The sequence below is a fragment of the Calidris pugnax genome, unplaced genomic scaffold (genome assembly GCF_001431845.1).
Source record: "Calidris pugnax isolate Ruff unplaced genomic scaffold, ASM143184v1 scaffold70, whole genome shotgun sequence".
Classification (NCBI taxonomy): Eukaryota; Metazoa; Chordata; class Aves; order Charadriiformes; family Scolopacidae; genus Calidris; species Calidris pugnax.
This window is the reverse complement of record NW_015090862.1, coordinates 13288000-13301206: the sequence shown is the minus strand read 5'-3', so window position 1 is coordinate 13301206 and position 13207 is coordinate 13288000. Positions and strand designations below refer to the sequence as shown.

The following is a 13207-nucleotide window of genomic DNA, read 5'->3' as shown; positions in this document are numbered from 1 at the left end:
CAGGTCTCTGTATATGTGTGTATGATATAAACACATGCACATCTGTTCAATTCATTTCTCATTGTTGCTGATATTTTCTCATAGACTCTTCCTAAAATCCTGGATAAGGTGGCCCCTGCGTTTGTCATGAACAGCTGCAGCTTCCTGGTGGAGAAGTCCCGGGAGTCGACGGCCCGGGTGGTGGTATGGAAGGAAATAGGTGTGCTGAGGAGCTACACCATGGAGAGCACGTACTGCGGCTGCAGCCACGGACTCTACAAAGTGAGTACTGTCCTAACGCACTTCGCATGAGTTTGGAAAGGCAAAGTGGAGGAGATTATGCTTAGCATTGTCTGCTCTTTCCGGACCCATGTTTAGAGCCAAAAGCATTGAGCTGAAAGAATGAGTGTTTTTGAGATGATACAGAGCACCTATACTTATAAGGGCATTCATGGTGGTGTAAAAAATGTGTTGGCAGGTCATATGGACATCTTTGAGCCTAGTTCTAAGGTAATTAACTTGAATACTAGAGGCACCACATGCTTTGGTATGGGCTAGTTACCTGAGCATTCACTTGGCTAAATTTTAGAGCTTGCACTGAGAATCCTGCATTTGGAGTTGCCTGTTAATGACAGCCAAAAGTTGGTAATCTGAGGCTAGTTTTGACAGCTGTCCATGAGCTCAAGCTTAAGCGATGCCTGTGACTGTGATCTAGACAGACCTGAACTCCATATCAAATGAAGTTCCAGACTTGGTAGGAAGGGCTGTACTTGTACTGAATGCATCGGAGAGATTGGTCTGTGAGATCTCTTGGCACCTTTTAAGTACACAGGAAGAACTCTGGTAATTGCATTTGAGTGATCATAATTCTCCATTCACTCAAATGGTGTATTCTTTCTCTTATTCCTTCCCAAACCTGTTGCTTTCATTGAAAGGCTTCCGTATTCCACCTCATTTCTCCCGCTAGGGAGCAATCCTTATCTATACAGCACTAATAAGCAGTTAAAGATCCTAAAAGACCCTTAAGGAAGGAGCCATTATTACAAATAACAATTAATTAATAAGACATTCAAATGATTATCTTTTGAAGCTCTATACTAATCCTTTTACCTCTCTGTAGAATGCAGCCAGGAAGTACTCAGCTGCTGTTTTAACCATGCTCTACTATATGCACATCAATTCCAAGACAGGAAAGGCAGAAGGAAAAAACAGCAGACAGTTTAAAGAAAGAGAATATAATTGCCCTGGGCATTACATCTAACACTCCCTACTCCTGAGAAGTGCTAATGGTTTTTTAATAGGGACCACAGGTCAAGACAGTGGTTTTGAATCTTTTTTAGACAGTGGGGGAAAATCTACCTTGACTGAAGTCAATGACAAAATTCCTAGTGATCTCCACAGAGGAAGGTTTCACTGATTTCGTAGATAACCACAGTAAGACCTAAAACCAGCGACACATCAGATTGTATCAATATCTAACAACTTGTTCTTCTTCTCCTTCAATATCTGTGAGGTCTCTAACCCAAATTTGCTTAATTTGTGCCATTATATACTGTAATAGTAGAAAAAGAACATTAAATGCCACATTCAGATGTAGCACTTAGGCACTGTGCCATCCACAGGGGCCTGTATGATATAGGGGAGGCACCAAAAATAAGCAGAAAGACCTAATGCAGATGGTTCTGGATTCTTTTTATGAAGTAATCCTTTAAAATATGTGAAATTATTTTATACATTCTTTCTTGTCCTCTTTTTCATCACTGATCCAGGACCACAGGCAGCCACTGAGGGCAAGAGCAAGTTGACATATGAGGGTATGTGACTGGTGACAGAATCCAGTGTTCTCATGGCCCGTAAGAAAGTCTGCAAGCTGAAAGCAGTTCTCAAATTTCTATTCGGAACACCCCAAAACACTGAGTCCCACTTGGATCATTGAGTTATTTTTTATAAGGTTACATATCCCCCCTTTTTTTACTTTGTTTAGGATTATCATGCGTCTCCAAGATGGAGGATACATAGATATTCCCATCAGGGAGCATTTCTTCCCCTGATGGGAAGAAGGAAGGGGTATGGACTTGACAGGCTGACCTGAAGATTTCATTGCATAATACCATTTAATACTCAAATGCCATCTATCAAGCCAAAATTACTTCATTAGTATCTGGAAGCCCTGAAATTATTCCTGCAAACTGGAAATTTATCACATAAGAGGTCAAGTTTTTCTAGACCCTCCTGCCTTAGTTCTTTGCTCTTGGACCCTCAAGCTGATGTGTGTGTAAACAGTAGACTGAGACTAACACTAAGGCAGGAGATGTCAGCATCCTATATTTAGAACTTTCTGGTATTTGGATTAATAGATTTGTGTTTAACTGTGAATCAGTTTCTTAATTGCATAGGATTGATCTGCCTGTAGGGATGTATCTAGAATCTCCCCTGGACAAGCACACCCTTATGTTTTTGATACTTTTATACCTTGAAGTACAGTACAAACAGCAGCTAGGATTAAAAACATCTCATTATATTCAGCAGAGGTTCTCAAGCCCAGTATCATTCAGTGAATCAGTGGTCAAACTTCTAACAGAGCGCAGTAGACCTGGATCCCAGTCTTTAGCTTTCTTCCTGCTTGTAAGCGATGGAAGTGATTCATTCAAGTAGCTGCTTTGCTGGCTGTGAGCACGGAAATACAGTGCTTGGAGTTGCACAGGGACATCTGATAGGGATTGTGCAAAGGATTTGGGAAGAGCAAGAAAGCCTTATAGGGGCTGCAAGAGGTTAAAATATCAGTTGCACAAGGCTGGTAAGTGTGCTCCCTCTCACCAGACGTCGAGGAAAGGCTGAGGCAAACCAGGACTTAGTTTTTCCCAATAGAGAGTCCGGAAAAGCTGCTGCTAGAGTTTTTTTCAAGGAATGTGTGTGTCCTCTCTTGAACTGAAATGTGGTCTTCATTTTTAAAATAGTTTAGTGACTGAAAGATAAGGCAGGAATTTGGAACTATTGATATGTAAATGAGAAAGAATAGTGACCCCAGCCTCGTTTAAAAGTCATTTGATTTCAAATGGAGAGGAGGGCGGAAATGAGAGGAGAAAAAAGATGGTTTGTCTCTGTCGAATCTCCCTGTCTGTGTGATCAATGGAAACACAATAAGCCAACTACCCTTAAGGAAGCGAAGCATAAAACTAAAGAAACTATTGATCTTATCTAAGGTTTTGTTCAACCTAAGGAAGAAGAAAAGAAGGGGAAAAAATATCCAAACTCTTTTTCATTTTGTCTGGATTGCCCAATTCAGTCTTTAGAGGGCCCGTGTCTCTGTTTGAAAGTTGCTAAAACCAAAGCAGCCAATTTCCACAGGGAATCCTCCCTTCTGCTTCTGCCAGTTTACAACCCTATGATCAAAACAGAAAACAATTTAAAAAACAAAACCAACCAAACAAACCCACACCAAAAAAGCTTGCTTATCATTTCTTTTCTTGTGTGAAGGCCTTTACCCCTCCAGCTCACCCTGAGATTTTATTGCTGCCTCCCTTTTGTGGGATGTTGAGCCCCTTCTCATCTTTGATTTTTAAAAGACTGAAAGCAGGGCTGTACTGTAAGAAGTTCTGCTGAGCACAGGTACAGTCATGGCCCCAAACGAATCGAATCTCCAGTGACACATATTGACATTTTCCTGAGTTTCACGTGTGATTAATTTTTAAAGTTCCATATCTCTTTGCTCTACTACATTTTATCATGTTACACTGTTCCATCGTTCTTCTTGATTCCTTGTTACCTGGCCTCCTAATTAAGACCTATCTATAGCATATTGGACTGTGCTGTTCAGTTCATTACTGCATCTATCATCCTACAAGTTAATATCTTTTGTGCCATGGTATACAGCTGAGTTCCACACTGTATGTCTTGGTAATATAGCAAATATAAAAAAATTCAGCTTCATGCTCTGTGCTGTGTTGTTAAAGGATTTTGCTTGGCATGTTATGCCTGCTGGAGGAGAGGTAGTACTGACAGAAATAGACTTTAGCTCCTTGCTTCAAAGGGATTATAAGCAAGTAGTAACAAATGAGTTTTAAAATTATTGCAGATATCTTGACAGTGCCCTTTGAAGGCGATTTTACTAGTGATATGTGTCCCTCTTTGAAGAAAGCCTTGGGAGAGCTGAGAAAAAATATATATTTTTTTTCTGTCCAGTCTAAAGCTTCTAAGTCAGAGGAATTGAATACCCCAAATTTTCTCATCGGACTTGATTAGAGGGAAAATCCATCCTTTTGCAGAGATGCTGGAAGCATAGAGAGCAGCATCAAGCAGCCAGGCCATACTTTGTAAGACTTATTGATAGTAGTTCAAAATATATTTGTTAGACAAAAGTGGTGATAGTTAGTCTAATAAATTGGAAGACCTGATATTATTCATCCTCTCTAACCTGGCTAGCATGGGCTGAATTATTTAAAATGAGTGATGAACCGGTGATTTACTGTGGAAGTGTGGCTGAACTTAAGCAACATGCTGAGATGAAAGTCTTTCTTCTTTCTGCCTCTTCAGAGGTGGATTTATCTGGTTTGACCTGTTTCTGCCCAAATTAGCTAAATTGTTATCAATGTATGATTTGTCCATTAAATTACAGCACTATTTTTTTATAGTTATCTTTAGGCAATGGAATACTTTTTTTCATCTTCCTTACTATTGAAGATTATTTACCAAATTTCTGTGAGGCATTTTTATGCATGCTTTATTCATCAGCAATTTATTACAGTTAATGGTCAGAAATTGAGTTGTTTTGATGGAGTTTGCAGGTCACATGATATTGCTTCTGTTCTCCAGTAAGATGTATATTGTTTTGGTAATTGGAAGTCTGGTGCATAAACTTAACAAATATTTTTCATTTGGCCTCTTGCCAGTATTCAGCCACCAACAAAAATGGTTTCAGCAATATTCTTGCCATAAAAGCATATTTGATAAGTATTTGCAGAAAGAAAAAGTAAAGAAATAAGATATATTCCATGCTTTCTGGTGTACGTTTCTGTAAAATGTTTACATCATCTTTGCAAGTCTGACAGGCTTTTCCTCATTTCTGATTTCTTCTGTCCCCCAGAGCTTACACTTTTCCTAAGTATGGGTAAGTCTCAAAAGCATTCAAAAGTTTCTTTTCAAAAAATCATCTCTAAAATGTGTGTTTAGCTGACCCTCTGTGCTCTGGGGATCTCATTCAAAAGCAGATGCTGAGAATAAGAAAGAATGATTTTCTTTCTGATAGTTCTGCTTCCAGTTCTGGTCCAAAGTGGCTCAAATTGGAAGCAGCTGTAATAGCAAGAAAAGTATAGAAAAAAATAGTTATCTAATACTAATCGAAGGACTGAAGGTTCAAATTAAGGGGTTTGTTCAGTTTCCTTAAGTTGTTACCCAAGGCAAAAGTTTGCATCCTATTTGCTTTATTTTCCTGCTGCTTTTATTTCTGCCAACCTCTTGCAAAAACTGATTGCGATTTGTAAGATTTTTTTAATTGTAACTTTTAGGCTTGTGGGTTTCACTTCATAGAACTATGTAAGGGTTAATGGTATTTAGGAAGTGGGGAAAGAGAAGAGAAAGGGTTTCTGAGGAAAGAAATCAGGGGGTGGAGGCTTGTCTTCCTTAGAGACTTGTAGGTTCTTATATGAACTGCTGCAGGGTTTTTCCTCATTAGTGTTTTTATTGGTTTTTTGTTTGTTTGTTTCTCATTATTTAATTAATAATTCCAACTAAGAAATCACATGCTTAATTGTGTTCCAATCTGTTTGGTTCATGCCACATTAAACAATAGGAGTATGAAGTTGTGCTGGCTTTGGCACCCTCAGATTGTTTGGAAAAGCAAATCGCAGAACTGGGGGAACTTTGTAGGGATATTTCGGGCCTTACATCTCCAAGAAAACTGGAGTTTGTCAGCAAGACTATCCTGGCTGATCTCATTTTTCTTGATGGGTAATAAGACAGTTATATTAAGGCAAGTGTGATTAAAACCACGAGATGTAAATGTCACCTCTGTTCCCAAAAATCATGGGTGTTATTGCTGTTGTATTTTGTTGAAGGTGCTCAATATTGTCATTTATCGGCATTTAAAAGTCTGTAAATTTTACAAGAGGGGAATTCAAGCCTCCATGCTTTGTCTTCCCATTTCCTGATCCCCACCCCACAGTCAGTTTAGACTTGAGGTTTTCAAAGAGCTCAGTAGTTGAGCAGGGTCATTTTACTTGTCATCATTTCCAGAGAAGGCTTATTTCTTCTTTTTTTGGGATTTTTGGGGACAGGGGAACTGTTGTCGGTTTGTTTTGGTTTGGTTTGGTTTGGTTTTTTTAAGGTTTTTTTTTTTTTAACCCTATATAGGACAAGATCAATTTCTGGCACTAGTGTGATTCCTTGAAGTGTTTTCCCCTTCTTCCAGTGTTTGCCAAATGTAGGTGTTTTGTGAATGACTCTGGAAAAGCAATGGTCTCTTAATCCCATAGGCTGAGTTTGCTGCTGTACAAACAGCAACTGTTTTCTTGGGGCAACTGAATAATTTCTTACTGCTTTCAAGAAGTTAGTATAGGTGTGGTTGCCTGCTAAACACTGTGCGCTAGTCCATCTGTTGACGTGTCCCATGAATGCTGTCATGAAACAGATTTTGGAAGAAGTCCTCCCTGGCACCTGCTGCAGTGGAGAGAATGACACTTAATGGAGAAGAATGGATTCATACCTTTCTTCAGCCTCCCTTTTCCCAAAGCACTCAGGAAGCACTAAAAACCAACCCAAGAATTGTCAGAGTACCCTAGGCAACAGTATTTTAGTCTTTCTCATTATTGATGTGTACTTGAAGAATGATATATCGGAAATTTTTTATATATATTACAAAAGATGATCACTGATGCTAGCTGGATCACAGATGAAGATACTAATTGAAATTGTTATGTTTTATTTTAATTATTTCTCCTGTGATGTTGAGCCAGCTGTATCCCTGACTTGCTAAGTTCAGTGGTGGTGCATCAGGGTAGATTTGGATAATTGGATTTGAAGAGATATTCCAGAGACCTTGACATTCGTGGAAGGAAGAATCAATGCAGTTATCAATGCAGTGGGAATAGCTTATGAATGTGTTCCCTCCCTCTTAGACCCTGTCTGGAAGTAAACAAGAGTGTCTCTGCCAGCTCTGTTGCTCATAAAAACCAGGAGCAGCACTAGATTTTATCCTTAGTCATGCACTGGTCGGTAAGTTATTCTAACTGCAGACCTTTGAATAGAGAAAATGGGAAAGTCTGTATGGAAGGGCTGTCACGGTGATGATTTTAACACACCTCAAACTGAGTTTGAGGCACCTCTAGTGAGAATGAGCCACAGGGAAGTGAAATCACAGCCTACTCCCACAGCTCTAGTCTTTTAAGCTTGCTGCGTGATTCTGTTCTGAACTTTCCCACCAAGGTTAGTACTTGTGTACTAAGGTTAGTACAGTGAAGGTTAGTACTGATCTCTGGCATTTCATAGAATCATAGAATCATTTCCAGATATTTCAGTCCCAGACTTACCTTTTAACCCAGCATATTCACACAGGGGTGATGAATCTTTCCAATGTGGAAATGGGTAGACCTGCTAATGCTTCCAAAATATGTGGTTTATGAAATTTAATTGCCAGAACAACATAGTCAACATAGTGATTAGGATAAAATTACCTTATTTCAGTTTGTATCCAGATAACCCAAGCTTTCTTATCCTGTTAGGCTATATTGAGACAAATGAGTTAGTCCATGGACATCCCAGGGTGATGTTGCAGGCTGCCACGGAGCAGTCTCAGCAGATAACTTAGGGCTCAAGGGTGGTGTCCTCATGCCATTTCATGTGCATGGATATTTCCCTAGATTCCTTCTCCTTCAATGTAAAGACACTGCAGAAGCTGCAGAAACAGGAGTGCTGAAGATAACAGTATAAAACAGAACAGAAAGAAAACTGTAGATAGAAGAACATGGGATCTTAGGTCCCATTTTAGGACCTCAGAGTCATGCAAATCACGTTTTACTTTCTCTCCTACTTAGTTATTCAGGCTAAGAAATAGAATGCAAATCAGAGCTTGGCAGAAAATATAGATGCTATATGCTAACCCAGATTTTGTTGGTAAAAACCTGTTACAGAAGGAGAAAAATATGGTCCTGAACCACAAAGAAGTGAAAAATTTGCTAGCTTCTCTGCCTTTTGGAACCCATTTTAAAGTTGACACTAAGGGAATGTCTGCTTCTCCAGCTCCTAAGCAGACAGCCTGGCTCAATCTTCAGCCCTTTGGCAGAAGTAGTATCTTAAATCAACTCTTTTGTCTCTACTGTTGATAGATTATTGGGTGCTGACTGGCTGCGTAACTGGAGAATAGGTCCCATGCCATGTGGTTAAATTACAGCACAATAAAAAATGACGACGGGGTGAGATCATAATGGATCTGACTGTGCAAAGCTGGGAGGTATCCAGTTCTGTTGAGGTTCAAAGGGCATGGCTGGAGTGCAGAATAGTGAAGTAGAGCAATCATGTACCTCCTTCTTGGCCCACTCTTTTCCGCCATCATATACTGGAACCAGTTGTCTTAGCTCTGCTGTTTACCTTTTTTGGGACCCAGTTTCCAATAAATCCTTGCAATCTCCTGCATTCCATTCACTTGCTAATGTTGTTAACAATTCTAGTTGGTGGTTTGTTTTTTATTAAACCAAGGGACATTGCAAACTCCTTAGGGCTAATGAGTGGGAAACCACTGGGATTATCTTTATTCTTTCCTGTCTTGAATGCTGATGTTCCTCTAGACTTCTTTTTCCCCCCGGTGTGTTGTAAACAATTGATATTTTTGCTTTGTTTATGGGATCTTTCCCTCAGCTTCTTTTCTGCTTCCCTAGATACTTGGTTGCAACCTGGTTCCACATTCCAATGCTGTATGTGAGAAAGGAGGTGATAGGTACTGACTTAGAGGTGGTTATCAAACTATTTCCCTACAAAAGGAATCAGAAGTGCATGTATCCTGTCATACCCATCTTCTAGAATTTGAGAGAGCAGGATTAGATGGAAGAATCCTGGATTTTGACATTACAGATCTGGGCAACCTAGATGCTTGAAGCAAAAAAATCCATTTACGATTGCACTTGAGGTTGCATGGAGAAGAGATTGCATTTTGTGAGGGAACCAGATATGAATCAATGGCTGACCTCCATATTTTCACCCTGCTGGCAAGATACTGTTATTGTGGCCCCATTTGAAAATGAACAAACCCAGTGTACTCATGCACAGACATAAAAACAACAAACCCTGTCACCTTGTGACAGAGGGAGCGGGTCCTTCTACGTGCTGTAAGGAGGAACAAACTCTCCTATTATTAAAATCAATGCTGCCACACTCAGGAGTCAAACTGTCTTTTGTAGTGCCAGAAGGCTGAAATGACTAGCAATTTGTGGTCAGGCTAATCTCTGAATTGTGTTTATTCAGTTTATGGGGGTAGCTGAGGACCTGGTTTGACTTCAGATGTAGATTTGTTAGAGCCTTAGCTACATTCACAGTACAAATTATTAGAACAAACAGAAAACTACAGAAGTGAAGCAAACTAGATGCTTAAAGATTATTTTAAATTTTCTATTATAAATATTATAGTGGTGACAGAAATTGCAGTCACACACGCGTATGTGATTTTTCTGGCTGAAATGTTCCTGTTCCATCCAAAGCCACTAAGCAATCCTGAATGTCATGACCTTGAATGCCCATGGGATTGCAGTCTGCTAAAGAAAAAAAAAAACAACTCTTGGGGAGGATAAGGGATAGAAAAGCAACATTCCTAATGAAAACTAACTGCAGTATTTCAATGGTGTCCCTTTAGAAGTTCAAATATCATTGCACATCATCCTTTCAAGTTTTCTGTGGAATTACAGCAGCTAGCTTTTTGATTTCTGATGTCTCTCTTGCTTGTTAATCTGGCCCCGTGTGGATTTATTGTACAAATCTATTTGGCAGCTGAAAATTGCCCTTTGATGAAGCTCCTAGTCTAATCATGAACTCCTCAGGCATGGAAAATAAGAATGGGGAAGTGGCAAAAGCACAGGCTAAAAGAGCCATATTTGTCTTTCACTCTGCGTGGATTTTGGAAGCATCTAAATTTCAAAGTCTTTCACACACAGGATTTTCTGCAAAGATTGATTTTGCTCCTCTTAAGATCATAACATTTGCCATGCTGGATCAGACCATTGGTCCATATAATCAGGTATCCTGCCTCATACAGAGACTGGTTCCTCACGGCTCAGAAGAGAACAAAACCAGCCTGTAATGCAACTGATTCAATTACACTAAGACACGGAAAGAAAATAATCCTACCAGCCTGACCTGCCTCTCCTTCACTTCATCCACTGCAGCATGAGGCCTGATTATCATTATCAAAACCTTGAAATAATGAGATACTTTCTCTGTGAATAATTATGGCACTTTTTCATCCCCTTTCATAATCTTTTCTCAGGGCTTCCTGCAGCAGTGAATTCCCCTAGTTGGTGCCTATAATATGTATATGCTGTCCATCACTAAATGCGAACTGTATTTTGAAATCTAATCTCTCTTCTCTCTCTGTTCTGTCATTTTGCTGGTTTGTGTATCCCTGGAAGATGCACTTCCCCCAGCTGCAGTTATTCCCATTCTGTTTGGTGTGTCAGCTCCCTACCCATGTCCACCACCATCCTTATGCCTCTCTTATCTACCAACAGGTCCCCTAGTCTTGTTGATTCATTCAGACCATTGGATGGTCTATTCATTCTCTCCAGTCTCAAAATCTGTAGATACATCCTGGTTCTACCCTGTTCTTGTCTCTTTGGTTGATTTCTTTGTTTTGTTTCCAATCCAGATTTATTTTTTCATGTGTGCTAAACTCTTGTACTAATTATGTTATCTTTTCCATCTATTTTTCTTTCTATAACAAAGTTTGTTTCAAATTACCCAATATACTAGGACTGACTGTTATTCCTCTGCATTAAAAGTACTAAATTCCTTCTTCGCTGACAGAGTATTGACATTTCCTTTTGCTTAAATCACAATATGTGCCCTTGCTTGGTACTCTAAACATCATAAATAATACACGCATGTCTGCAGACTGTGCCATGTGGTGGGTTTGTCCTTGAGTAGGGTCAGGTCTTCCAGCTGGAGAAGGTGGGTGTTGCATGAGATTCTCCTTCTGTCACAGCTCCTTGAGTATGATGATAGTGTCCTTTCTGTGTAACAGAGCTGTGCAGCCTTTCTCCCTTTCTATGACTTCAGGCACTGGAAGGAGGTGGTGGGGGATCCCAAACCAGCAGTAGCAGAGAGGCCAGCACGCTGTGCTGCACATATATGAGATAGATGCACATGGTGGTGTAAAAAGCAGGACTCAGAAGCAGAAGATTCAAGTCTGGACTGAAGACAAATATTTCGGTGTCAGAGTAAGAGCAGAGATGGCTCAGTTCTCCTGCTCTTTTCTGCCATGTCCAGGCACAGCCTGTCCTACAGCAGGGAAGGCTGCAGTTGCTGGGAAATGTATTAGACACTGAAAACAGAATCTTAATAACAAATTTATGGAGTTTCAATGGCCAGAAAGGGATCTTTAGGTCTTCTGGTTTGACCTCTTATACATCATAAGCCTTTGGGTTTCACACAGGCAGCTTTGTATGAAGCCTGATAACTTGTGTTTGTGTAAGCAGGTTTTGTAGAAAAACATTCAGACTGAATTTGAGAACACCACGTGATTTGAAACCCATCTGGTCCCCTGGTATTTTGTTCCAGGGGTCAGAAACTGTTAAATAATATTGCCTTATTCTAATTTGAATTCATCTGCCTGCTGTTTTCAGCTGCATTCTTGTTATTTTTCTCTGCTAGTTTAGACAGACCTTTAGTAACTTGCAATTTGTTCTCTTAAAGGTACTTATACAATGCAACCGAGTCACCTTTCAGTCTTTTTTTTTTGATAATTAATTAAACAGGCTGAATTCCTTAATAGTTTGTCTATATCAGAACATGCAGGGAAGTGCCTCTGAATTAGCTAAAGATGCGAGTGGAAAGTCCTGTGCTAAACCACATTAAGCTACATGTCAACACACTGAAGCAGAATTAAGGTGGCCTTAATTAAATTTGGCTTAACTCATTTCTAAAGTAAATTAAGCCAAACTGAATTGCAAACACTTTAATTCTGAATAGCAGAGGAGAAATATGTGCTTCTGTATGTGATAAACTTGTAAAGAAAGGGTATGCTTATGCTGGATGAAATCTGAGAGAGAAGTTGACATGCCTGACAGGGGAGTGTGGGATGGAATTTTGAGCTTTATGGTTTATCTTTAGGTAACACTCTGTATTGTGTACTGTATATGGGTGATGAAGAAAAAAATAGCTGGTGTGATCCATCTTGGATGTGCTATATTTTAATTTTTGTCCCTGGAAGAAATTTTTGATGCATTCACTGCCAGATGGTGGCAGATCTACAAGTAAAGTTATGTGGTCTAGAAAGAGACATTTCAGCACAGCGTACAACCTGTGGGAACGCAGGCATCAGGGACAATTCAGGAATTATTTGCATGCATGCTGTAAATGTGGAAAGACACAAAGAAGCTGAACATTCTTGGTTGCTCATAGCCAAGAGTAGAAAAAGAATTTGGAGATGTTCAATGCTGATGATGTGTGGTAATTCTCTCGGATATTCATTAAGATGGCTACTGCCATATAGAGAATTAGAAGAATGTCTTGGATGAATACCTTTCGGTGTAAAACAGAAAAACATTGAAATATTTTCAACCAAGTAGTTATCAGGAGTGAGTTTCACTTAGGAAAAGCAAACAGAAGAATAAACAAAAGCATAATGTGATGGTGCATTGTCTGCCTGGAACAGAAGAATAAGATACAAAGACAAGTTTGGATGATGCATGTTTGAAACGCGTGGCAGAGAAGTACGTGGAATGCTGTATCATAGGATTCTTTAAGGCTCTTGATAAAAAGGAAAGACAAAAATCTTGGTGATTTTGCCAGAGAGCTTTTTAAAGCTGTAAATAAGAGAAGGAAGGAAAGATGGAAGATAACCATTGGTTGCATGACTGATGTGAAGACCATTTTTGGAGAAGTCACCCATATTCCAGTAGTCATGGGGATCAAATGGGTGAGGAACCCTTGCACTTCAGAGGAAGAAAACTAAACTTTCACAAAGCCAAAATAATGCTGAAGCGTGTGTAGGAAAGGGGTGAGGGTGGAGGGGAACGGAGGAAATGGGGGG

At 39.7% G+C, this 13207-nt stretch overlaps 1 protein-coding gene across 1 annotated transcript in view; it reads left to right on the top strand.

Annotated features, from left to right (window-relative positions):
* AGBL1 (ATP/GTP binding protein-like 1) overlaps positions 1–13207 on the top strand; it is a 309960-nt gene that overhangs the window by 181276 nt on the left and 115477 nt on the right. The window contains exon 21 of the mRNA XM_014944285.1: positions 85–261. Coding sequence (XP_014799771.1) covers positions 85–261 — 177 coding nt within the window. The remainder of the gene's footprint in view (positions 1–84; positions 262–13207) is intronic.